We start from the raw sequence: 26050 nt of genomic DNA, 5'->3' as shown, positions 1-26050 counted from the left end.
TTTTGGTAATGTTATGGCATAAATATTTTTGAATCTTACAGAACGCATTTGTTAAGTTATTTCACATGAAAACAACACAGAACTTTTAAACACTTAAATTTTTCTTAAAAGCACCGCGCATTATTTTTGTTGAATTTGTTGGTATATTTGAGGGATTGCATTTACTAGCACATTAAGTTATTCATCTACGGTCACACTGCCGCTTGGGAGGAATTTTTGAAGACGTTGGTTGTTTGATTTTACGCTCAAACTAGTTTCGATTTCTACGGCGTAAATGCTGCCCCATATACGAACATATTTCAGATAGAGCAGATGGCTCTGCAGGTAACCATAAATGGAAAGTTCGGGGCCAGCTTGAGGAGGCCCATCGGACCACTGGACGATCCAGAGCAAGTACGCAAAGATCTCGAGAGTGAGCGTCGCATAACCCGTTTGAAGCAGGTAACTTGGCCCTTGGGCTCCGCGTCCATTGCGCAGTAATTGTAAGACTAACCATGACCCAATTTCGACAACCAGGTGCGTGAGAAGTCCAACCACCTGGCACGCCAGATACGCGAGGAGGTGGCTGCCGAAAAGCGGCGTCAAATCGACAAATTGGAGCAGGTCAAGCAAAAGGAGCTGGATGCGTGGCGTGAGCATGTTTTGGTCAAAAAACACCAGGACTACCGTTCGGCCATTTTCCAGGTGGGCGCCGCCCATCGCGCCGCACAGAAGGAAAACGAACGCATCGAGCAGCAGAAGCAAGAGAGAATCGAGAAAATCCAAAGGTGTCGCAAGCAGGCCATGAAAAGATCGGGAAAAGCTAGCGTCGAGTTGCGCGCCACAAACGCAATGAATCTGAATGCGGAGGGACGTGCCTCGGCGGGCACACAAACGACCGTTGTGGAGGACAAAGAAAATCGACTGGAGAGCGGTTGTAACAAACCCTGTTGCAAGGGCAAACGCAAAAGGACAACCAGCTGTGGATGTGCCAGCACCGATGGTGAGGATGAGAAGGAGGATGACGCATCCTCACAGGACGACTCATCCATTCTGCTCAGCGAGAGTCCCATCAGCAATCGGCGTCTCCAGAAGACTCCCCCCGTAATCCTAGACGTGGAAATCGAGGAAACCATTTCCGAAACCCACAAGAATCCTGAAGGTATGGATATTAATGATAGGTTCATGCAAACCAACCGCAAATTCAGCCATGTCGTGAGACCCAGTGATGATGAACCCCAACGTCGGCCGAGATTTACTCAGATCAGCGATTTGGTAAGGAAAACCACTACTACCACGCGAACTGGGCCAACTCAGCAAAGGGAAGCAGATCATACTCCATCGGTATCTGCGCCGCCTAGTCCCACCAAATCTCTGCCAAGATCGCCCAGGAAAACTGTAGAGCGTGAGGAACCCGTTCCTGCTCCAGCACCCAGAAAATCACCCACTAAAACTGCTAAAGGATCACCCAAAAAAACCGCAACGGCACCACGTAATCAGCCGACAGTCAAGCGACCGGGCTTAAAAATAAATCCAGCGCCTGCCAAGGTAATAGATGCGGGATTACAAAGAGGTCAGAAGGCCAAAACTCCAGCTACGTTGCGCAAAGTAACAGCTATACACGAGCCAGCAGCGGAACCTCCCCGAATCCTTCAACAGATTCCAGAGCAGACTATGCCACCCATGCCAAATCCACCATTGACCCATTGTTATCCCATGCCGCAGAATCAGCCGTACATGCATCCGTATGCCCAACACCCGATGCAACCATATGCGATGCCATACTCAATGCCATTTCCCATGCAAGCCCAGTTTCCACAACCTCATCCGATGTACGCACCGCAGCAAATGATGCCGAATCAGCCAGCCGTGCACGTTCCCGCTGTTACTGCTCCACCGAGCACTGCTACGCACTCCACTGTATCCACCACCACATATACCATGTCCACGCGACAGGATCCAAAGACGACTCAATCGGGTCGTGTGCAGTTCTACGACCATAGCAATAAATACCATAGAACGTACGAAGCTCCGACGCAGTCGGTGCAGTGCAATGAGAAGGATGCCACCCAAATGACCGCCATGGATCATGCTCGCATCGAGAACCAACTGAGGGAGCTGCGGGAACAGGAGCTGGACAAGCTTAGGTAATAGGCAAACGCACTGAATTTATGTTAATGAATACTAATAACTCATTCTAACAGGAAAATCAGTAACGATCGTGGTCAAAAGGCTCTGGAACGCGAGCAAGTGCGAAGGGATTGTGCCGAATTGACGGAAAAGCTGGATGCCTTAACCCAACAGCAACCACAGCTCTTGCCAACCGATGTAAGGGATTCAAATATCTTTTCCCTTTAAATAATGCAAACTTATTTTTCCAACAACAGGCTAACATTATACCCAGCCATCGGTTCGCGGATGCGGCTGCCAGGCGAGAGCAGAAGATGAACGAGGCAATGGAAGAAATGCTGCTTCGTCCGGCCATCATCACCTGCCCGGAAGTGCGCACCAAATCAACGCCTCCAAACTCGTCGCGTAGCAAATCGAAAGCTCCGATGGCCGTCAATGTGGGCGAACCTCCTGTTCAAATGGGCCGCGATAATCTTGGCAGCACGGAGAGCTGCTGTTCCATTCTCCTCGACTACGTTGATGATCAAAGCAAACAGCTCAAGTCGGACCTGAAGGCCGAGCAATCAAACTCACTGAAAGCGATGAGGCTAAAAAGTTTGCTTGAGCGCATTGAAAAAATTCGAGTCCAGCTGTTGGAGGAACTGAAGGCGGGCGAAACAGCTGGATCAAAGGGTGACAATGCACAGGAATTGAATAATATACGTCAGGAGCGAGCTGATATTCTATCCGAGAGAACGAGGACCTTGAACGAACGCGAATCTGATTTGCAGCAGAAGGAGGCTATTCTCGAGCAGCGGCTAAGAAAATTCTACAAAGAGGCAAAAAGCGTAAAATCCAGTGAGGGTGATCAGCCAAAGTCAACCGCAAAAGAAGATGGGCCAGTGGAGATCATCATTAAAGTGAGGAGCGATGGAACTGTAAAGCAATATGTACCAAGAGCTAAGTCGAAAGCCAAAGCAAAGCCGTCAGCTATTGATAATGAAAAGGATGTGCCCCTGGGCTCAACTGAGAGCACACCAAGAGACGATGCGGCAAAGCAGACGGCACAGGATTACGCAAAGCGGCCATTGCCACAGGATCAGCGTCAGATATCCATAGATTCCAACTCCACCGCCTATCGCAGTCTGCCGCCAGTAAGCTATAAAAATTTGAACCCAGGAATTCCTTCTGCATCGGCGGCTCCCGTTTCTGCTCCATTACATCCCATGGTTGTTCAATACATAAATCGCCTGCTGGGAATGACGCGCCAGAATATAGATGATATGGGTGTCAGTTCCTCGTATGTGGCCACACCCTCAACCTCGGTGATCAACTCATCGAGAAACGTTACGCCCTGTGCCGAGGCCGAAGCTGGAAGAGCTGAAAGGGATCAGGACGAAGAGACGGTTATGAACGAGCAGCGCGTGGAGCGGGTGCAATCCTTTATTGCCGACAATCGCAGCTTAATCGATGATTTGGAAGCATCAATACGTTGCCAGCAGCAGCTGCAAAGGGAGCAACAGTCGCAGGACGAAGAGAGAAGTCTGCGCGTCTTCGATCAAATATGGAACAAACGATTGGCCAAGAATCTGGAGGACTGTCAGCAAACCAACAAACAGAGAGAGCACAAAGTGGAAAAGATTCCACAGGGAGACAGGAAAAATGTGTCAGCTCAAAAAGAAAACGGCAGAGTTCCGGCTCCTCAAGAAAGGGAGCGACAGCAGCCATCAAAAGGTGCAGTGCAACAAAAAAGAGATCCAAAGATCATGAAACAAGGTCATGGCGGAGTATCCTTGCCTGTGGATAAAAGCACAAACCGCGTAGTGGCCGAAAAATCGAAATGCCAATCTACCAGCGACGAGTCGTCTGCTCGAAACATGGAACGCTATGCGCAGCTCACGGAGAATTGCACCCAGCGGATCGCCGAACTGACGGAGCTGATCACGAAGGTGCGCGAGGAGAAGCAGCGACTGGTGGAGGTCACCCTTACATCGAACAGCGATGGCGAGCGCCAATCCACTGAATACTTTGAGCTCCCAACTGGACAACAGCGCACCAGATGCCGAACACTGTCCGATCGCAGCGACTCTCAAACGCCCTCGACCTCGGAAGCCTTGCCGCTGCAGAAGCACAAGCCGACAGCAGCCAGCAGGGATAGCGGCATCGCGGACTCGCGTCCCATAACGGCCCAGGGACAGGTGTGCGTCGATATGGAACCCATCTCGCTCGGCTCCTCCACGCAGAACAATACAGCACGCGGCCGAATGAAGGCTCCTCCGGCCACGATTAGGCGGTATAGTCCTCAACTGAACGCCGAGGATCTGGCGCACGAGCTGTCGACCATCACCGAAGTGGAAACGCCGGGACAATCAAATATTGTGGCCGCCACACCGTTGCACAAGCCATTTCCCAGTTTTGATCAGTATGCCAGAGAGTTGCAGTTGGATCTGTCGCGCTTGGATGCTGATCAGAGCCAACGGTTGCAGGGTGAATTTAATGAGTTGATCCACGCGATCAACCAGCGCACTCAAGGAACGGACTACCGTGAGTTTCCTAGCATTAATGCGTATCTTCATAACATGACCAGCACCCACATCCACCTGGAGATAGGTCAGGATGCCGATCAGGCCACTCTGTCGCCGGGTGAACTGTTGCGACAGCTGCGTGTGGTCAATGCTAGTATTCAAGAATTTCCCAAACGCAGGGAATACTTTGAAAAACTTATGGCCAAGCAACCGGCCGATCAGAGGGACCTCATAGACAGTGACCGTTTAGAGAATGATTCTTCCGATTCATTCAATATAGAGGAGGAACTCCGCCAGCGGAATATTCTGAAGAACTCTTTTCGACGAGGCAATGCCACTGATACCACATTGACTGGTCAGGAGGTGGCTAGTAGTACGCGGCGCGAGAGCGTCGCCCCGGTAACCAACGATCAACCGAACGAGAGTGGCATAGATCCCCTATCCGGCAGCAACTTTTCCAGTGACGGGGATCAGAGACGTCAGTGCTGGCATGCCACAATGCATCAGCGGCAACAGCAGGTGGATGAGATGTGCAGCAGCAGCACAACAGCCTCGTCGCCAGAAAGACGGCCGCGAAAGTCGCGGCTACGTGGAGGCAACGATCACAGTCACAGGTCCAAGGACGATTCCACAGTGCAGGATGCAAGTCAGATAGGAAGATCGCTTAATCTGAGGGAATTCCTAACGCGCGAGCTTCTCAAACATCGAGTGCACAACGGCGACACCACTGAGAGTTCAGATGAGTCGCTAAGGGGACACTTTTTGAAGTCGGTCCTGCACTCGCTCTCCCCCAGCAACAATGAGCAAACAGCAGGAGTGGGTGTAAGCCATGCCACCGGAGCGACCAACGACAGACAAAAGACATCCACACCAGTGGGATCATTCCTCTCCATACCAGAGAAAGCTGGGTCCGTCAACAGCACCGGTTCGCAACTGTTCTCCGGGGAGAGTCGCATCTCGCTGGTAAACTATCCAGATGGAACTCCACCCATTCCTTATGAACAACAAAGCAAACTAAGTACAAATCAAACTCGCCAGTCCTCAGTTCAAATAGGATCAGGTGTCAAGACATCGCATCGAAAGTCGCCTCGAAAATGATCGTCGAACATTTACACAATTCGTTTGTTTAGGTTTTAAATTGTTTTATCCATTTTATGACAATTATTTATATTTTAATAAACTTTGCAATTATGTGTCCAAAAATGACTGTCAAAAACGATTGTATCAAATTTGCTCAATATGTTAAATTTTAAATTTTATTACCAATTTGTGTGAATCTTATTTATATTTTAATAAACTCGACGAATATTTATTAAATTTCTATCTAGAGTTTCAAGTACAATAGTTCGCTTTTATGAATATCTACTTGCAATAATGTACACAATATATATACAGTATATATTTGATGGACTAACTAGTGAGTAGAGTAACCCACTGATCCTTTAAGGACCTCGGTGTTTCAGTTCTAGTCTGGAACCAGAGTGTAAGTATCTTTGTCATGTTGTAAGTAAACATCCGTTTCACTGGCGGTCCACAATAAGCTGATGGACAAATATTACAGTGTAGTCCCAGGTGGAGATTAGATCTAAGTACAATACGTATAAGGCAGCACACATCTAGACTTTTCGTTAACAAACTTAACTAAACTAAGAAAATGAAACATTGATAACATAATATGTGTATGTGCACAAAAAAATCATTTTGGTACGGCTTTTGTTTTGGACAGCACCCCTTTTCCATTGGGCGCCCAAGATTTTGCAACCTTGAGCCATTGTAAGCACCAGATTTGGATAAATGCGATTTCCGATGGATATGTTGGGTCACCGTTTCTCACTCCTGGCGCTCATCTTCATCCACATCGCGGTCTCGCTCATCCCGCTCCCTCTGCATCCTTTTGTGACTGTCACTGGCCGTCTTCTTCAGTGCTTCCGCTTCGTTGCCAGTGGCCTCGACCATTTGCCGGAGATGTCCTTGCGACTTCTTGAGCAGCAAATACGGCACATCGAATTCCACCGCTACACCAGCATCCATTACTATAATCCGATCCGAATCCATGACTGTGTGCAATCGATGAGCAACGGTGAGAACTGTGCACTGCTTGAACTTGTTGCGTATGGTGCGCTGGATCAGGGCATCGGTTCTGAGAAATTATATGTATTAGAAGATTGTTCTGTAGATATAGAAACTGCCGATCTAGGACTCACTGTGGATCCACATTGGCCGTGGCCTCATCCAGTACCAGCACCTTGTTGTTTCGCAGTATCGCTCTTGCAAGGCAGAGCAGCTGACGCTGGCCCACGCTGAAATTGCCGCCCCTTTCCGTGACCAGGTAGTCCAGGCCGGGAATGGCTCCTCGCAGCTCCACATCCTCCAGAGCGCTCCACAGCTCGGCATCTGTATACCGCTCGAAGGGGTCCAGATTGTAGCGGATGGTGGCCGAAAACAGTACCGGATCCTGGGGTATAATCGAAATGCGGGTGCGCAGAGTTTCCAATGAAATCGTTCCCGTCTCAATACCATCGATGAGAATCTCTCCCTCGATGTGAGCCAGTCGGAAGAGAGCACCAATTAGCGAGGACTTTCCGGCACCCGTACGTCCCACAATGCCAACCTTCCAGCCCGCCTCAATGGTTAGATTCAGATTCTTAAGCACCGGCGATCCATTTGGATCATAACGACAGTTCATGTTGCGGAACTCCACCTGACCACGGGTGGGCCACTGCTTCGGTGGCGACTTCTCGCTCAGCGCTGGCTCCTGCTCCAGTTCGGTGTATTGCAGGACGCGTTCCACGCTTGTCATCTGCTGCAAGGACTCGGCCACCTGGCGCACTCCATATTGCACCATTCCGGTTAGGATCATGGCCTGGGCAATGGCCAAGCCTACGTTACCGCTATAAGTGGCTAAAAGAAGAAAATATACCAATCAGTTATATTCTATTTAATTAAATAATTCTTATGGAACTCACTTTCACTGGAGATAATGAAGCTGAAGGTGACAGTAGTTAGGAAAACGCAACTGACGCAGTCCAGCCACAAGCCTAAAGCCGTATTCGCTGCCATGGTCAGTTGCCACACGCTGCTGTGCACATCCTGCAGCAAATCAAACTCCTTGGCCACCACATCTTGCAACTGGCGGGATCGAATGATGGCCAGACCCGAAAGCGAAGCACTGAGATGGGAGAATACCGGACTGCGGCAGATGCCCTCCAATCGCTTGAGATCCTGCGAGGGCCTCAGGTACAACTTCAAGATGAGCACATCCACAACGGCCACCACCAACATGGCGGCCACCAAAACCGGATTCAGTATACCAATCACAATCAGAATTCCGAACATCACCAGAGCGATCTGTATAAAATCCATCATGGCTCGCGGCAACAGCTCATCAATGGCGCCCATATCTTTGGAGAAGCGATTCAGAATCCTTCCCGAGGGAGTGGTGTCAAAGAATCTCATGGTGGCGTGCAGGATGCAGGCAAACATGCGATCGTGCAGCACCTTAGACGCATGCATGCAAATCTTGAAGAACAGGAAGCCCCGGAACGTGGTCATGATCACCACGGCGATGATCAGAGCACCGTATATGTACATGCACTCGAAGGTGGTGAAGCTGGTGACCTCTCCTTGCGACCGCTGATGCTCCTGCTGTGTCCAGATGTTCGCAAAGAAATCAGAACTGCTGCACACCACCTGGGACATCACCATCACAAAGACCATGAAGCTGAAGCTCAGGAGAGTGCTGCCCGCATGGAAGTACTCGTACCAAACGCGCGGTGATATGCCGCCAGATGCTTGGGCCTCGGCCAGAGCATCCTCATCGACATTATCTTCCAGTTGGGTGCTGTCCAACTGAAACGGGAAAAGCATTGCTTACATTAGGTGAACACAAAATGTTGGGACATTGCAAACCCACCGACTTGCTGCCATGTACCGAGCTGCTCTGTTTTCTCAACTGCTGATAGCCATCTTTCACACCATCGATGAAGGGTATGTCCTCGTCGTCACTGTCCAGTGAGTTGGAACTTAACGGGGATGATTGGTTGCGACTGTTTTCCGCCTCCTCCTCCTTGGGTCGCTCCAGAAGCTTTGCGAAGTCCAGATCACTGTTGACGAGCTCCTGGTAGGTGCCTTGCCTCAAAATCCTTCCCTGGTCGACAATCACAATAACATCGGCCTCGGACAGGAAGTGCACCTGGTGGGTCACTAGAATGCGAGTCGCCTTCAGCTGAGCCAGCCGCCCTCTGGGTCCAATGACCTCATCGAAGAGATGCCTGCCCACGTGCGCATCTACAGCACTTAGCGGATCGTCCATCAAATAAATCTGGGCGGGCTTGTAGACAGCTCGGGCCAAGCTGATGCGTGCTCTTTGGCCTCCGGATAAGGACGCTCCGCGCTCACCCACAAGTGTTTTGTCTCCATTTGGCAGCTGTTGGAAATCCGTGGTGAGGGCACAGCACCGTGTTACCTCCTGGTAGCGCTTCCTATCAAACTCCTCCCCGAAGAGGATGTTATTTCGCACCGATCCCGTAAAGAGCCATGGTTCCTGGGCTGCATAGGAGAGGTCACCCTGGATATATACTCCTCCATCGATAACTGGCAGCTCACCCAGGAGCAACTGGAGGATAGAACTCTTTCCGGCTCCCACCGGTCCAATCACAGCGCACAGTTGGCCCTTCTCGATCTGCAGATTAATGCCTTGCAAAGTTCTCTGTGGCTTCTCATTATCCCAGCTAGCATTGATATCCTTGATGGTCACAGCTCTCGAGTCTCCCCCTTCCTCATCTCGCTTATGGGTAAGTCCTTGAGTGCGCTCCTCACGTCCCTCGAGTAAAAGGAAGTCCTGAATCCGACGCAACGAAACCAAAGCTTCCGCTCCGAAACTAACAGCTAGCGGATACCAAATGGCAGCCACCAGTTGCAGGATGTTGTAGTAACTGGCAGCTGAGAATACAAAGTCAGCGGTTATGGTTTGACCCATTAAAGCAGCCGCTGCCAGGGTGATGTACAACGTGGATCGCTCTGTGAACACCATGGTGCTGAGGTAGAAGCCACGCAGGTAAGATGCATATCGGATCTGCTTGATTTCGCTCCGCCGAGCCTCGGCCACCACCGCCTGGAACGGTTTCTCCCAGGCGTACATCTTGATAACCTGAATGCCCTGCACCAGCTCGTTCATGATGCCCACTCTCGCGTCCGTTCGCTCCGCAATTCTCATCCGCAGCACAGAGGTTACCTTGCTCAAGGCCGTCTGCACGGGCACCGTTTTCAAAAGCAGTCCAACTACTCCCACAACCGCTGGGATGCTAATGCTCAGCCAAATCAGGTAGCATGTGAGCACCGCCTGCAACGGCATAATCCAGATCCAGTGCACGAATATGAAGCCATAGTCCAAACGGTTCACGTCATTCGAGAGCAGGTTGATTAGGTAACCAGCTGGCGTCTGACCAGCCGTTTTCATCGAGAGCCTTAGGGTTTTCCGATAGATAAGCGAGCAGCAGGCTATTCGCATCCGGGCGCCCATTAGCCGCTGGCGAAGATCGACATGGTGCAGCAGGAAGCAGCAGAACAGCGTCGAGAGCACCATGACGGCGCCCAGACTGTACATATCGTTCCACATGTGGTCCACGGTCCGATCCATGAGGCTTCGCACAGCGGTTGCATTGTGGTCCACTCCATCTACTTGCGGATGCATCGGTTCTCTCAGGGGACCCCCTTTGTCCAGTGAATTGGGGGAAAAGGCTGAAATATGTGAATATGTAAATGATTCATTTGTATATTTACATCAAGAATGAAAATCCATTGTTTAAAGCTTACCATCACCCGGAGATCCGCCAGAAGCGGCGACAGCCTGACTCATCACATAGTTTCCTATTGCCCGTGCAGTTCGATTCAAGGAATCGGATATCGAAACATCATTCAAATTGATATTTCTTACCTCCGGCACAGAAGTTTTTTGGAACTGAATCAACAGCTGCGCAAGAATAGCTGGAATCAAGGTTCTGAAAAGAGATATTTTTTATATTACACATGACGCATTTAATTCAATCTCCAACTCACTTGATTACTATGTAGATTAAGCAAATGAGGCCATTGATGATCGTGGGACCTAGAAAACAGCGCAACAGTGCGTTTCTGAGACGGGGCTTCTGTTTCTTGCGGTGGGATCGCTCCAGTTCCTTAAACCATTGACTAAAAGATAATCACAATTCACGTGTGATTAATAACACTTTTCCTAAGTGTTTATTGTCAGTTGAAAAGGATGTTAAATCTGAATACTTACTCCTCCAAACGGTCACCCAACTGCTCGGATTGATCTTCCTTGAGACATTGCGTAAGGTCATCCGTATTCAGGCCTCTGCGGGATCCTCGATAGAGTAAGGGTATCGCCCAGGCAAATATTAGTTGTGAAATAATATTTGCATGCTGTCGCGGGTTTTTCCGCGTTGGCTTGGCACTACTATCCATGCTATCATATGGATGGATAGCTCTCGTCTAGATCAGAAAATCCGTCTGCCTGCAATCGCAAATAGGCTCATGTTAAATAATTAAACGCTTAAAGATATAATGTACCAGTCAGCTATACTCGCCCTTAACATTGGTTCAATGACATGTTTTTAACATTAACTAAGTGTTGAATGTGAATCACAATTAAATTTAGAAATTGCGTAAAACATTTACAAAAACATATATAATGCAGTTAGAAATGATTTCAATATATGACTTTCAAATAACCAATGTGTACTGTATTCGCCTGCATTCCCATGTCTTTATCATGTTTGTATGTAGTATAAAACTAGTTGATTGCTCGAAGACTAGTCTAGCAATAGCTACTTTCTTATCAGCAAAGACCTTGACCAATAAAAGTTTGCAGTTTTATGCATAAAAGCAAAAGTACTACTGTGTATCTATCTATCTACTAGATGAAAATATAGTATAGTAATATACATTTCCAATAGACTGCCATAAACTATAGTCTTCTCGTGCCTGATAAGGTCTACGTGTGACTAGAAGCGAAGCTAGCTTTTATTATGGATAGAGAAAGGTGAGCACTCAGATTTCGTAGGCTTCATCTATTTAGATAAGTTTTATGAATTAACTGGGGTTCTGTGAAGAATATGAGGATGCGTGGATCGAAGTTCACGGAGCATAGACATAGGGTCAGTCACACGATATCGGTCGTTAGCCCAATGTCTATATATATGTATATGTAAGCATATGCCTATAATAGCTATTTGTTATGTCTGTAACTGATAGCATGCGACACGGGGAGCGTAAATCAAAACGCATTTTGAGCCGCAGTCGGCACTTGCACATCTTCGTATGACAATAATCATAATGTTTATTAATTGGCAAGCAAAAGTCCAGAGACCTTCTCAGATAAGCGAGACCGGTATTTGGACACGTACATATTTCTGTTTATAACTACGGATGCTTTTTCATTGAGGCTTTGAGCTGGGCGAAATTATTTTGACCCAGTTGCTCAAAGCGGAAATTTCCCTTTTCAAATTAAAACTTTTCGAGTTAACTTCACATGCTGGCAGTTGTTGTGGAGTTATTGACCGGGAAATTTTCATGCTCCACAGTTGCACATTGTGAAATAACATTAAAGCACTTTTAAACTTGAGTTCCAACGCCCCTTAATTGCCGCTCCCCTTTTCGAATTAATAGATCTAAATTGTCTGGGCGCAGGCCTTTAATAAAATGTGACGATGCCAATGAATTTACGTAAATAGACAGAAAAACGTGCTGTATGTCTTTCCATTTCGATTACAGCAATTAAAACTACTTATATGCAAAACTACTATATATACAGATGTTCATATCAGCTAGAAATTGCCTTCAGTTTTATCAGTCCGTTATCTTAAATTGAAGTTTAGTAATTATTTTAGGCACTTGTGGAATTTTAATATTGTTTCAATTGCTTAAATTGAGTTTTGTAAGCAACAACTGTGACAATCAATTCGGAGTTTTAGGTTTCCATAAATATTTCCAACGAAATCTAATTTATGAACGCGCTAAATAAACACAGACAGGCGCATAACGAACAGATTGTAAACCAGTGATTAATTTATTTTTACCTGTATCGCCAAGTCAGTTACAGTGAAACATTGAATGGTGGAACTCACTAATTGGGATTTTGGGCTACAGCAGAGGTAAAACCCGTATAGAAGGCATATTAGCAGGCAACTGTACACTAACAAAAAATGTGATTTCATTATAGTAATATAATGGGTTTCAAAAAGTACAAATACTTTGATAAACTTTCTTATGAGTTTGTCTAATTAATTAGAATTTTCTTTTTGCCAACACGTTTGGTCCACGTTATTTAATTCCCACTGTATATATCTACATGTGTATATTATACACGAGCACTGGGGCAATCGGCTGCGACCCCACGGGCAAACAAGTGGTTGTTTGGTGGAAAACCGGCATTCCAATCGCTTCCAGTGCCGCTTTGCACATGGAAAGTATTCCACACTCGGCACACAATGGTAGGAACTAAATTTAATAACGGTTAATGACGTAAAGGCGAAGGAGAATTACAGCAGACGGCGACATAACAGCACATTGAGCAGACAGGCGGCCATCGAAAACAAAGAAGCAAGAGCGCACACAATGTACACATGTACACATGTGCATACGCCACTTATTACGCGAATATAGCCACTTCCAAATATTACCATTCACCGTTAGATTTAATCACTCGAAAGACACTTACTTGTGCTATCAGAGCAATAAGCGGTTCCCACTACCGTGCTCTATTATTGTACCACTCGAATAGGTCGCAACGGAGCAGCACGTGCAGAAATAGTATGCACACAAGCACAAAACGCCGACTCACGCACACTCACACACACACGGACCAACGAATGCGCACCCGTACGCGACAAACACGACCGCCTCCTTCAACAGTTCGGCACCGAATGAAATGCGTGTATCTAAATCTGTGTAAGAGAGGGGGAGAGATATGCAGAAGAGCGAGCAAAAGCTTCTTGTATGTAAAAAAGCCTAAAGCTTTTGACATGTAATGTATACACGTGTAATATGTAAATTGTTAAAGAGAATTATTTATTTAAATATAATTAAAATATGATTAAATTATGTAATGCTTACATAAATTTATCATTAAATTATAATTTTACTTACAATGTGTATTAGAGGCACTTAAGTAATTTGCAATCAGTACAGCTGCTCAACATTTAATGTCCTTAAGCACACCCCCCACCACCCCCTGTCAACTTATGTAAACACGCACCGCAACAGTTGTTCTATTTTGGCGCCAAAAATAGCTGAGAACGTAAACAACAAAGCTCGCTCTCTCACTCAATTGCGCTCTCGAAAACCTTGTTACAGGATGTAGGTCAACCACTGCGTATGAGTGATATTGCAAAGGCAATAGAATTTCGCTTTCAGTTACCGCACTTTCAGTTGTGCGACTCGCGTACAACGGGACACTCAGCACGGCTAAAGTGAAAATCCCGGCGGATGTTTTTCCAAAAGCCTGTGGAGGAAATTCGCGCGCGACTTTTTCGAATCAATACAGAAACTTGAGTGCCGGGCCGCAAAAAAAAAAAAAAAACGCAATAAAAGAAAGGAAACATTACTAGAAAGGGGCTGCACAAGTGAATTTTATTTTTGGTAACCCATTGGCATTGTTTGCCAAAAAGGCAAGTGACGCTCAAACTGGGCAAAGGCTCAGCGGAAAATGGGACCACTGTAAATGTCCTTTGACAACTATGAACTCTTTCAATTGTGTGCGGTTCAAGTGAAGATATTTAAGAACATAAATTAACAAGCCAAAGGTAAACTAGCAAAAGAGTAAAAGTTATAAAACTAATTCAAAATAGTTGCTTATCAAAAATCGCGATTAGCTAGTGCTGTAACCCTATGTTTTTTTTGTGTGTAACATTAAAAATGCAAAAGTCCTAAGTGGCGACTTCCCCAAGTCCACCTGCGAAAAGGTTTGCCTCTTATCGCTACTCTTGGGACACTCCCATTGGTTTCATTCAACTTGAAGCATGTAAATTACACATACGCAGCGTTGTCCCAGGCAAAGTTTCACAAAAAAAAGAAAAACGTATAAAACGCAGTGTGTCAAGTGACAGAAAGAGCTGTCAGAGTAGAAGGGTTGACTTTGGTAGGCATTTGAAATATTTATGAAAGCCAGCGCGTTTCCATGAAGCCTTCAACTGTTTTTTTCTTTGCTTTTTTTGCTGCTCCTCTGTTGTTGCTGCTGTTTATCCTTTATTTTTCGGTGGCAGCCTTTCGCACTCGACATCAAGGGTAATTAAAATGTGGACACATTAAGGCGTCTCCGGTCCTGCGGTTGTGGCTAGCCCCTCACAAACACACTGCCAGCGATATCCTTGCAGCTGGTGATGAGTCAGGCGAGGGAAAAAGTTCCGGATTTGCGTTTGGGTTAAGTTGTTGCCCCAACGTGGAACGCTTTATATGCACCGGGGAATGTTGCTGACTGGAATTCCCTCGGAATTCTCCTGCCCGTATAATTAAACAAATATTTTAATTAGATAGTTTAGTAAGATTAATACACTGCGTGCTCAGACTAAATGTGTGTTGATGTGTGACCCACATACCAGCATGAAATAGTTTAAATTGCAAGGATAGTTTGACAGTTTTGACACTGAAATGCAGGCACGTGCTTCTTAATTATATATGCGGTATGAACCTTATAAAAATTTAAAAAATCGACTATACCTAACGAATTTAAGTATGGATACTGAACAATCGGATTATAAATCGTTCACAACACTTTGTTTTATGAGCCATGAATTGCAAATCCTTAAACGGAAGTTGTATATTCGAAACTAGTTTCCCGCTGCTGTTTTTTCCTCAAACAATCCTTGACATTGTATCCTTTGAACCAACTAAGCCACATTAATAATCGGCTGCCTTTTCGGCTGGCATTGTTTTTTCCTTTTATTGCCGCAATCAACGATTTCCGTGCGTGTTTCTTCACTTTGGTGTGGGAGTCGAGAACCGTCGGCATTTCGGGGCAATAGCCCGTTCAGAAAAAATAGAAACAAACTTGTGTTTAATTCATAAGGCAAAAGGCATTTGTACGTACATAGATACCCAGTTGTGGTCAGTGCGGCGACCTACGATATTAAAGCCCAATAATGGATTCGGATTACGGAGCAAACACAAAGTCTGAAACATGCCTGGAATGGAGGATAATTTAAGGGACGTATCCTGGGTGGCGAAACTTTCATTTGCAGTTGCCAGTTTGCCTGTTTGCCCGACTCCCATGTCAGTTACTTTATATGTATCCCCGAGGCCGCTTTACGTTAACAACATCTGCATATAACAACTTGGCTAAAGGTCTTTTTTGGCTAACCACACGTAGTCGAAAAGAAAAAAGTTGCCTGGCAAACAAGAAGACTTTAAGAAAGGACTCAAAACATTTGGCTTTGTAAGGAAATTCACCTGAGCCATGAAAATGGCGAAAACGTGTTCGCCCAAGTTTCGCACGAGTGATTAGAATGTTTTTCCGAAATCTTTGAAAAGCACTACATAAAATTCGAGAATCTTAAAGCAAGTTTAAATTGCGTGTTTTCTGATTGAATTGCCAGCTGTGGAGCCTTGCGTCTCCATTGGCTGTAATTTCATTCTGACCTCCTTTTATGTATTTCCCTTAATGTATCTAAGAGATTCGTCTGCAATCAATGTTGCTTCCGATGCACAGATAAAAATTGCAGTGATTCTATAAAATTTTACGTTTTAAGTACAATGTGTTTTTAAATTTTTTTGTATTCAAAATTGGTGTTTTATATTCGGAAACACCCTTATATACCCCGATATTCGTGTTGATCACACAATAAATATCAGTAATAAAAAGCCAAATGATTCTAAAATATTCTCACCGTGTCTCAGTGTCTGCTTGACCTGCTGCACATCATCAAAGTTAGCTTCAGTGGACCAGGTCTCACAGGTTTCCATCTTTTTGCTCCACTGAACGGCGCTCCATAAATCAAAGGCGATGTGACGCAATTTACTTGCAAAACTCAACAGTACAGAAAAAGTAGAATATTCCCAATTTGTTTACATTGTTCGTTCAATAAAGTCAAGGCGTCGACATCGTGCGACCTCGATTATCGCCAGGGAATTGTCTCAGTTTAGTTGTGAATTAGATTTTGTGGCACGTTGACGTTGCGAAAGTTTTATTACCAGCCGCTGGCTGCCACGCCCCCCAAAAAAGTGGGTTCAAAGTTGAAAAACCTCGCAGGAGCTCGCATGAGTTAGAGGCAAATCAGAGGAGGTCGCATAAAATATTTAGGGGCAATTAAATGGAGGCACGTGTGTGTAAATGTAACTTCATTTACTTCACTTAAAAGGATGCAGGATGTGAGTGAAAGCGAAATTTCCCTCAGGCTTCATTGTGTCATTAATCGGGAATATGAGAATACGTATGTTTGCTTCACCGGAAAGGAGCAACTAACATCCGCTTGATTACCAAATACACAGAGGAAAAATACTACAACAGAAACTAAAAATATTTAAAACCAACTAAATAATAATAATATTTAAGTCGGCTTAAAAATGCTTGAATATGATGTGAATTCATGTATGTATAATGCTGCGCATGAAACATCAATAGGATATTTTTACATCCATTAAATGATTTGATGTGACCCTGAGCTATTTTAATCGCAGAAAATTGACAGAATCTCGCGGATATATTTTCTCTTTGTGTGTGGGGACACGGGATCCGCTGGCTCCATTTGCCTGCCAGCTGCCTTCGTCCTTCGGCAGAGTTCTGCTGCTCTCCTGCATGTCCTGCAGCCAGACAATGTGTGCATCGGTGTGCGTGCGTGGGTGTGTGGGTGTGGCGGTGTGTGTGAGCTATGGCCAAGTGTGGGTGAGTGTTGAAGGCCATGTTCAAGTACGCTCTTCCTCCCGGACAGACATTGTTTGCTTTTGATTTGCGCTTTTTCGTGGTGCAGCACCACCTCGATTCGCTCACTGCCTTTGTTTACCTTTCGATTTCACGTCGATGCATTAAAAATGCATATGCCATGATTATTACACAAACGCCATGTGTTACGCAGCCATTTGATATTTATGAAAAACCGAACGGAATCGCGCAACAAAACAGAAAAAACGCCGCTTAATCCTTAAACATGGCTACACACTTCTCTGGGTTTATTACGCCCGTGTGCGTCATGCGGCAGTGGCTCTCAAACTGTTTTGCTAATTACCCAACAACACAGCCTAGATTTTATCTCATTTGCCAGTGAGTCGTTGGGCAGCAGAAAAAAAAAGCAGGCGGCTAACAATAACAATTACCACTTGACCCAGGACCAAGGACAATCAGTCCAATTACACTGGTCAACACATGAGTGGAAAAACGATCGTCTAACAAAAAATCATTACATAAAACTAAACTGGGTTACTTATCTACTCATTTCCATATATACAAATTCAGCATTAATATTCAAATCATTATCCTTTTCTATGGCTTTTTTGTTAAATTTCCTGCATTCCCTGTTTCTTCATAAATATAGTTTTAAATCGAATCACGCATGAGCCTTAGTTTTAATTGATTGCTGGTGAACAGAAGCACTGAGCTGCTCATTAATATTCAGATTAATTGTCGCACAAAGAGGTCCTTTGGTGGGCGCAACCTTGCTGTGCAGTGGCCCCCGTCCATGGGGAACCATGGCGCCAAGGATCCCGCAGAGCTGCTGGTGCTTCTGATGGCTGCTGCGGCAATGTAGCTTCCACTCAAATAGGGGAGCTTTCACTCAAAGGCGCCAAAGTCGTGAGATTCTTCTAGTGGCTGGGGCTGCGAGAATTGAATTGAATTCAATTCAGTTCCGAAACGCCGCTCACAATGAAAAGTCGCTGAATTCGCCTCGTTTATTACAGCATTTCGAAAAGAAATATACTGAAGTGAAGTAATCAGGTTTATTACAAATTTGTTTCGTGCTCTCGGTGCGTATAATCTGCTTTTTCAATGTAAAAACGAAATGCGGTTGTGTTTTTGAAAAACTCATTTGTTTACTGCGGAATGTAGAACTTGATAAAAATATACAAAAAACATTCTCGACGCCCTGAGCGATATATTCGCCCCCCAATATATATGCAAATACGTATTTAGTTGGCTTTCCGTTCGGTGTGGTTTTTGTGTGTGAATTTCAAATGAAAGGAATTTTAGCTCCGACCAGCTATCTAAATATGTTCAAAGAAATGCATAATTTTCAAATAATTGCAAAGCCCACAAATGTTCTACTCAAAATGTTTACGTTACAAAAACCAATAGAGAAATGCACAGAGAAAGATTATTAAATGTTGGACTATTTATAGAAGAGTCAAAATCCGAAATGGCTGATACGAGCATGATATATGATAAAATGCAAATGTACAGTGATTAAAAACCAACCAATTCGAGTGGAATTTATTCAATTTATTCAAAAAACCATCTTGATAACAGTTCGTTTAATTGATAACGAAATCTTTATTTCAGATGCACACAAATATTTCCCAACCCCCAAATATCATTCAAAATACCAACACAACACAAGTGAGAGCACAAGCTAAACGATGAGGTGATGCCACAATTAATTTATTTATTTATCATTTATTTATGCACATTTACACGACACAAGCGACTCACTCACTCAAGTATTCGAAACACTCACATGCCAAGACTACGTCATCGCCAAGAAACCTGAAGAGCAGCCAAAAAAAAAGAAACAAAAACCCGAGTTTGAGCAAAACAAAAAATAAAACCATGTTCGGTTCAAGTTCTTGGCAATGGGAAGTGGTCTCCCCATTATTTTTGAAGGCAGACAAGCTTTGGCAGCCAGTCTAGAATTAAGTTCCTCTCTTGAATTCGCTTCTCGGCTCTCACACTTCGTTTGAAACGCGTGTAGAACGTATAATTTTGGATGCCCCATTTTGGGGCAGGAGGCAGGAGGATGGTGACTATGCAACAGGTGCCCAGCAGCTCAGAACGAGATGTAACAATTCCCCAGCAGTTAAAGTCGAATTAGCAAAGCTCGTAACCGGAGAGGATGTCCCTCTGAAATTCGCAGAAGGAATATGCAAACCTCCCCAGTTGGGCACTCCAAGAATTCAGCTTAGTGAACAATTTTCTGGGCGCCTTTGTTGTTAGCAGCTAACAAAGCGTGGAAAAGCGTGAAATGCTGAGGTTGTAAATCTCTGGAAAAGTTTGGTTTTGTGCGACTATTCAAGTCAAGGTTGCACATGAATGTTGTATGAGCTGCTAAAAGAAAATTACGGCTATATCATAATGAGTCCCCAAAGCCACCGCATGAAAAAGAATTGAAAAGGTAAACAATGAGATATATTCTGGGAAATTTGAATAAAGTCAACAGCTGCTGCTAAGCGTTGAATAATTAAGGCAGAAGCGAAATAAAAAGAAAAGTTTGGGCGGAAATGTGAAATACACACGGAAAACTGTGGAAAGTTGAAGAGCTGTTCAATTACTGACAAAAAACGATTAAATGCTTTTAAAATAATTTCGGCTAAAAATGGGACAAATACTTAACTTACAAAGAAAAGCAGAAAGAGAAAAAGAAATAAGTTTTCGTTGCCAAAGTTTAAATAGGTAACTCGATACCCTTATACTTTCTTTGTGAGCAGCAAACTTGCCAACAAAGTTGCTCTACCCTCGATGGAAATGAAAGCTATTTTGTGTATCCACTCAACAGGTAACTCGGTGGGTGGTGCGTGGTGGAGCACCATTAGAAAAGTCGTAAAATTGTGTCAATTTACCCCGCCCACACGGCGTATGAGCAATGCAAGACTGTATTAAAGAAGTGAAAAATTAAGCTACGTAAACAAACAAAGTGTTCATAAACGTTTTGTATATTATATTCAGGCGAGAGTACATGAGTCGTAGAGAGTCGGTGAGGCATTTCAAGATCACATTTCTAGCTAATAGCACATACAGTATGACATCATCACAATCATGAGCATTGAGTTCGACGCCGGCTTCTTAGCCGGCAAACGCTAATGAGTCAGTTGCTCTCGGAGCTTTGGAATCGGAAATATCTGCCCAAGATGCTCATGAATGTTTATACTTAAATGCTTGCAGCGATAACACTCCAACGGTGCCCTTGGCGGAGTTCACCACCCCACCCGATCCCACGGAGACCGAACCCTTTGTGCCGCTGGTGGAGGCCAAGAAAATGAACGAATCCCCAGTGGTGGCGCCGGCCACGCCCACCGGCAACGGCACGCCGCCCACCCAGACGGCAAATGGCAACACAACGGTGGCCACGAAATCCGTGCCCGATGATAACAGCATTTTCTCCGTGTTCTACACGCTGGGCAAGAAGGTGGCCATCGTGGGCTCCATTTATCTGGTGGGCTACATGGGCTGGTCGGTGGCCTGGCTCATAGCACCGGTCATCCTGTCGGTGGCACGCGACCAGTTGGCCAAGACGTCGGAGAGGAAGCGCGACGTGGCCAAGGCCTCGGCTTTGGCCTCCGAGAAGGACGTAATCCTGGCCAGAATCGATGAGCTGCCCGCGTGGGTCTACTTTCCCGACGTGGAGCGCTGCGAGTGGCTGAACAAGGTGAGCTGCTGCTGAATAAGATGAATAGTATGAATGATATCTGTTATCCTTTTTGCAGATCCTGAAGCAAGTGTGGCCCAATGCCAATCACTTTGCACGCACCTTGGTCAAGGAAACCATCGAGCCCAATGTGGCTCTGGCTCTGGCCAACTACAAGATGAATGGATTCCGATTCGATCGCATCATACTGGGCACCATACCACCGCGGATTGGTGGCGTGAAGATCTACGACAAGAACGTGGATCGCAACGAGATTATCATGGATCTGGATCTGTTTTATGCCAGCGATTGCGACATCAATTTCTATTTGGGTGGCATGAAGGGTGGCATCAAGGACTTTCAGATCCATGGCTGGGTGCGTGTGGTGATGAAGCCGCTGATTCGATCGATGCCCCTGGTGGGTGGACTGCAGATCTTCTTCCTCAACAATCCGAATATCGATTTCAATTTGGTGGGCGTAATTGATTTCATGGACATGCCCGGTCTGAGTGACTTGCTGCGCAGGATCATCGTGGAGCAGATTGGCAATGTGATGGTGTTGCCCAACAAACTGCCCATTTCACTCAGCGAAGAGGTTTCGGCGGTGGCCTTAAAGATGCCCGAACCGGAGGTGAGTTCAAAATACCTCTATAAGTATTAATAATTATAATTGTTTATAAATGAATGAATATTTTCAGGGCATTCTGCGCATTCACGTGGTCGAGGCCAAGGACCTGATGAAGAAGGACATCAGTGTGCTGGGCAAGGGCAAGTCCGATCCCTATGCCATCATCAATGTGGGCGCCCAGGAGTTCAAGACCCAGATCATAGACAACAACGTCAATCCCAAGTGGGACTACTGGTGTGAGGTGCGTATTCTCTGAAAGATTCTGGCGGGGATTACCCGAATCCCCAGCGCTTGTTGCCTTGCTTTTTGTAGTCTGCCGATGTTGTCGATTGATTGCTGCATGATACAATCCAACACTGAAAAAAAGAACCACCGATTTATTGCATAATAGTTTGTTGTTTTTTGCCCTTCTGTTAGTTTCATTTTGATTTTTCATTCCTTTATCATTACTCGATTACTTTGTTTGGCGCCTGAACGCAGGCCACTGTTTTTATTCAAATGGGTCAATTTGTCGAGATTCAATTGAAGGACTCGGATGATTCCAAGAAAGACGAGAACCTGGGCAGGTAAGCAATATTTTCATTTTTCCTTTTTTGAGTTAGCACCCCACACCCCCCCTTTGAACAACCCGAGTGAGTAATGCTTGTTGAGAGCTCGTTTTTGCATGAAACTGAAACTGAAAAGTGACTGACTATATTCCTTGAGTTTCGTTGCGTTCCGTTTCGCTTTTGCTCTATGGATTAAGTACTCGTCTGCCAAACTTTTCTCTGCGAAAACCCAGAATACACACACACTCACACACACTTTCGTTTTTCTAGGCGTGTATTTTTACCACCATTGGTCACTATATTGGGTTTTCTTTGTGGGACTATGATCAGACTATGCCAGGTGTACAGAGCGATGATGTATTGGGCAGGTTGTATTGCCGCATGAAACTGCATTCACGATTCGTTTGTTTGTTTGTTCTATCTCTTGGTTTTTCGTATCTATTGATTTCAATTTATGTTCTGAATACGTTTACTAACAAGCACCGAAAAATGCGTACACAGCGAAGTGATGAGAAATTGGCCAATTGGAGTGGTCTTCGTGACCCAAATAGTTTGATTAAACAAATAGCATTTGACTTGTGTTTACTTATTGTTTCGAACTCTTGTGAACTTAAGCTAGTGTAAAACCAACTTCATTTGCTTAAATTGTGTTAAACACCTAGTTTAATTGGTATTGTAGTTTCATTTCAGTGTAGTTAAAATCCTATAAACTAAATTGAAGTAACTTTGATTAATAAGAAAATCTCACCACTCTCGCAATACCGACCTAACAAGACTCGATTAAAAACTAATCTGCATGCCCGTTGATTGACACCTGTTTCTGAACCACAAGCAAAAGCTGTAGCACTTTGAACCACAGACACACAGGACACACAATGAAATAAGAACCACTGGCATGCCACTGACAATTTTCGTAGTTAGATTCGACCCTGTATATAAACCACCCACATTTGGAACGTAGTTTGTGTAGACTTTGCGCCCAAACTAACCATTATTAATGCGAAAATGTCTTTTAACTTGCTTTTGGTTCGAACGACGAATGGAGCAGGCTGTGGTCGAGGTCTCGCAGCATGCCATACTTGTGCTCAGACTTTTTGACTGGGACCGCACTAGTGATGACGAGTCGCTCGGCAGGTTAGGCAACCATCTATTTGATTGATTGATTGATTAACTGATTGAACACCAACGAGCACCCACAAGAACATACAAGTAAAACGGACACACACTCTTGCCCCAATAACTTCCCCTAACAAGAACTACGAACGAGTTGCCCTCAATCAGCTTGAATTTTAAGGGAACCCGTTGAGATTTTATCATTTTCGTTTTTTTTTTTTACTTTAAATCATATTTACTGTGAACTAATTTAACCTTTTAAATACCCGAAATAGAGCCAGCATCGATATTGCCAGCGTGATCAAGAAAGGCGTTGTGGATAGTGTAAGTAACTAGAAATATTGTATGCCAAATAATATTATATTAATAATATACGATAGTGGCTCACCTTGGAAGATGCCAAGCATGGACTTCTGCATGTCCGCCTGCAATGGTACAAACTCACTGCCGATCCCAATGATCTGCAGCAGATCTTGCTGGAAACTCAACTCCTACGCGTGACCAGCATGAGTTCGGCGGTGCTCAGTGTATTCATCGACTCAGCCAGGCATTTGAAGGTGCGTTTGATTAAAAACTTATCAATAAATAAATCATATATGCTATATCCACTCCCAGCAAGCTCGATCCAGCTCCAAACCCGATCCCTATCTCGTGTGCAGCGTGAACAAGCAGAAACAGCAGACTGCCATGATAATGCGTGATGATTCTCCCGTTTGGGAGCAGGGCTTCACCTTCCTGGTCAGCAATCCCGATAACGAGTGTCTGAACCTCAAGATCTACGACCAGAAGACCGGAAACGATATTGGCCAGTACACCTACACCCTCAGCACGCTGCTCAAGCAATTCAATATGGAGGTCATACAGCAGCCCTTCCAACTGCAGAAGTCTGGTCCGGAATCGAAACTCTATATGTCGCTTTCACTGCGCATTCTAAAGCCCGGTGAGATTGACAAGGAATCGGATGCCTTGGAGCAAGTGGCGGCCCTCACACGCAGCAGCTCCGTGAAGACACCAGACGTGACTGCAGTTTCACCTCCAGCATTTAAGGTGGGTTTGATCTTTCATAACTCAACGATAAGCTTGTAGTATTTCATAGAATCTGTGTATAGCAAATAGTAGATCTAAATCCTATGAAAAGTAACTAAAATAGGTGCTCTTAGAACAAAACAGAAACTGATATTGAATACAGCCACTATAAGAATTAGTTTTTGCTCGGGTGGTTTCAAGGTCCTCGATAGTATAGTGGTTAGTATCCCCGCCTGTCACGCGGGAGACCGGGGTTCAATTCCCCGTCGGGGAGAATCAGTGATTCTTTTTTTTGCCTTTTATTTATATTTTTGTTTAAATAGTTTTTTTTAATAAAAGTGAGAGCATATGACTCATGTAAAGTATATAAAATGTAATTTCTCTTTACCTTTTAGGAATCTCAGTCATCCAGCAAGCGCTTGTCCGCCGAGTCACCCATCAGTGAAGAAGATCCAGTGGCGGCTACGAAAGTCTCGCCGGCCATGTCGGCCTCCACCTCCAGCGAAAAGCCCATCAGCGAGCTGGCCACCTCCGTGCTGACCCACCGCTTTCCGGACTCCACCTCCTCACCCGGCGAACATGGCCTCGGACGGATGCAGTTGTCCATCCGCTACAGCGCCCAGCGTCAGAAACTAGACGTGACCATTCACAAGATCCAGAAGATACCACTTCGCGATCCCAGCAACATACCCGATCCGTATGTTAAGCTGTACCTGCTGCCTGGACGCACCAAGGAGTCGAAACGCAAGACGAGCGTGATCAAGGACAACTGCAACCCCGTCTACGATGCATCCTTTGAGTACCTGATTTCCATTGCCGAGCTCAGGCAGACGGAACTCGAGGTGACGGTGTGCACACAAAAGGGATTCCTATCCGGCGGCAGTCCCATCATTGGCATGGTAGGTACCCAAAAGCAACCCCTCAGATAAATGTCCTTCGTATCCTTACGATTCCCAAGTGCTTATTCTGCAAGAGTACAATATAAATATGAAAGATGAACAGTTGAACTTCGTTCTTGCTTCGGCAGAACATATACTAAAATTGGAACGATACAGAGAAGATTAGCATGGCCCCTGCGCAAGGATGACACGCAAAATCGTGAAGCGTTCCACATTTTTTTGCCACATCTACAATCTAAATTTGATGTCCTCCTCTTTCAGCTGAAAATACCTCTGGATGATGCCGAGATAACCACACAAACTGGCTTGAATTCTTGGTTCGACTTGCAGCCTGAAATACGGCACGAGTAGGAAAAGCGGAGTCAAATGCCGAATGCAGAGTCTCATTACAGCACAATCAACTCAAGAAGAACTCGACACTTTTTTACCAATTGCACTTAAATCCTTTTTTATTCGTTATGTATACATTTTTTTGGTCCCTAACCAAAACGAAACAAAACTCTCTTAGTCGTGCCTCTATATTTAAAACTATCAATTTATTATAGTCAATAAATCGAACTGTGTTTTCAACAAACAAAAAATTAGACTCTTTGATTCTAGAAGACATTTTGGAAATAAATATATTCCAGCACCCATCATTTTGTAAGTCTTAAGGAGAGGGTTCTTAAGACCATTCAAC

General features: G+C 45.1%; 3 protein-coding genes and 2 non-coding genes across 12 annotated transcripts; 4 read left to right on the top strand and 1 right to left on the bottom strand.

Moving 5' to 3' along the window:
• Window positions 1-181: 181 nt before the first annotated feature.
• LOC120454299 lies at window positions 182-5760 on the top strand. Of its 2 annotated transcripts, XM_039639496.2 has the most exons (5): window positions 182-441; window positions 517-2126; window positions 2184-2307; window positions 2367-4632; window positions 4699-5760. In XM_039639496.2, the coding sequence occupies exons 1-5, from the start codon at window positions 313-315 to the stop codon at window positions 5709-5711; spliced, it is 5142 nt and encodes a 1713-aa protein (XP_039495430.1). In that variant the 5' UTR covers window positions 182-312; the 3' UTR covers window positions 5712-5760. The 2 variants fall into 2 exon arrangements, with proteins under 2 accessions (XP_039495430.1, XP_039495429.1); XM_039639495.2 differs by having other exon boundaries at window positions 2367-5760.
• A 77-nt stretch (window positions 5761-5837) lies between these two features.
• LOC120454300 (ATP-binding cassette sub-family C member 4) lies at window positions 5838-13532 on the bottom strand. Its single transcript, XM_039639498.2, has 8 exons — window positions 13333-13532; window positions 10894-11127; window positions 10671-10802; window positions 10428-10612; window positions 8527-10352; window positions 7580-8462; window positions 6818-7514; window positions 5838-6753 (listed from the first exon to the last, which is right to left on the bottom strand). Exons 2-8 carry the CDS (start codon window positions 11076-11078, stop codon window positions 6444-6446), a joined length of 4218 nt encoding a protein of 1405 aa, XP_039495432.1. The 5' UTR covers window positions 11079-11127; window positions 13333-13532; the 3' UTR covers window positions 5838-6443.
• A 4914-nt stretch (window positions 13533-18446) lies between these two features.
• LOC120452660 (extended synaptotagmin-2-B) lies at window positions 18447-25865 on the top strand. 7 transcript variants are annotated; one of them, XM_039636991.1, is made up of 11 exons: window positions 18447-18566; window positions 19099-19180; window positions 20695-21178; window positions 21237-21788; window positions 21856-22026; window positions 23382-23467; window positions 23722-23770; window positions 23827-24003; window positions 24062-24493; window positions 24868-25371; window positions 25633-25865. In XM_039636991.1, the coding sequence occupies exons 2-11, from the start codon at window positions 19176-19178 to the stop codon at window positions 25720-25722; spliced, it is 2550 nt and encodes an 849-aa protein (XP_039492925.1). In that variant the 5' UTR covers window positions 18447-18566; window positions 19099-19175; the 3' UTR covers window positions 25723-25865. The 7 variants fall into 7 exon arrangements, with proteins under 7 accessions (XP_039492925.1, XP_039492923.1, XP_039492924.1 ...); XM_039636989.1 differs by lacking the exon at window positions 23382-23467 and adding an exon at window positions 22604-22701; XM_039636990.1 differs by lacking the exon at window positions 23382-23467 and adding an exon at window positions 22266-22351.
• Window positions 24675-24746, top strand: Trnad-guc. Its single transcript has one exon. It is a non-coding gene; the product is annotated as a tRNA-Asp (tRNA).
• Window positions 25484-25590, top strand: LOC120454716. The gene has a single exon (XR_005616649.1). It is a non-coding gene; the product is annotated as a U6 spliceosomal RNA (small nuclear RNA).
• Window positions 25866-26050: the final 185 nt, after the last annotated feature.

This window comes from Drosophila santomea, chromosome 3R, assembly GCF_016746245.2.
Source record: "Drosophila santomea strain STO CAGO 1482 chromosome 3R, Prin_Dsan_1.1, whole genome shotgun sequence".
Lineage (NCBI taxonomy): Eukaryota > Metazoa > Arthropoda > Insecta > Diptera > Drosophilidae > Drosophila > Drosophila santomea.
The sequence above is the reverse complement of the archived record's forward strand: the minus strand, read 5'-3'. Positions and strand labels throughout refer to the sequence as shown.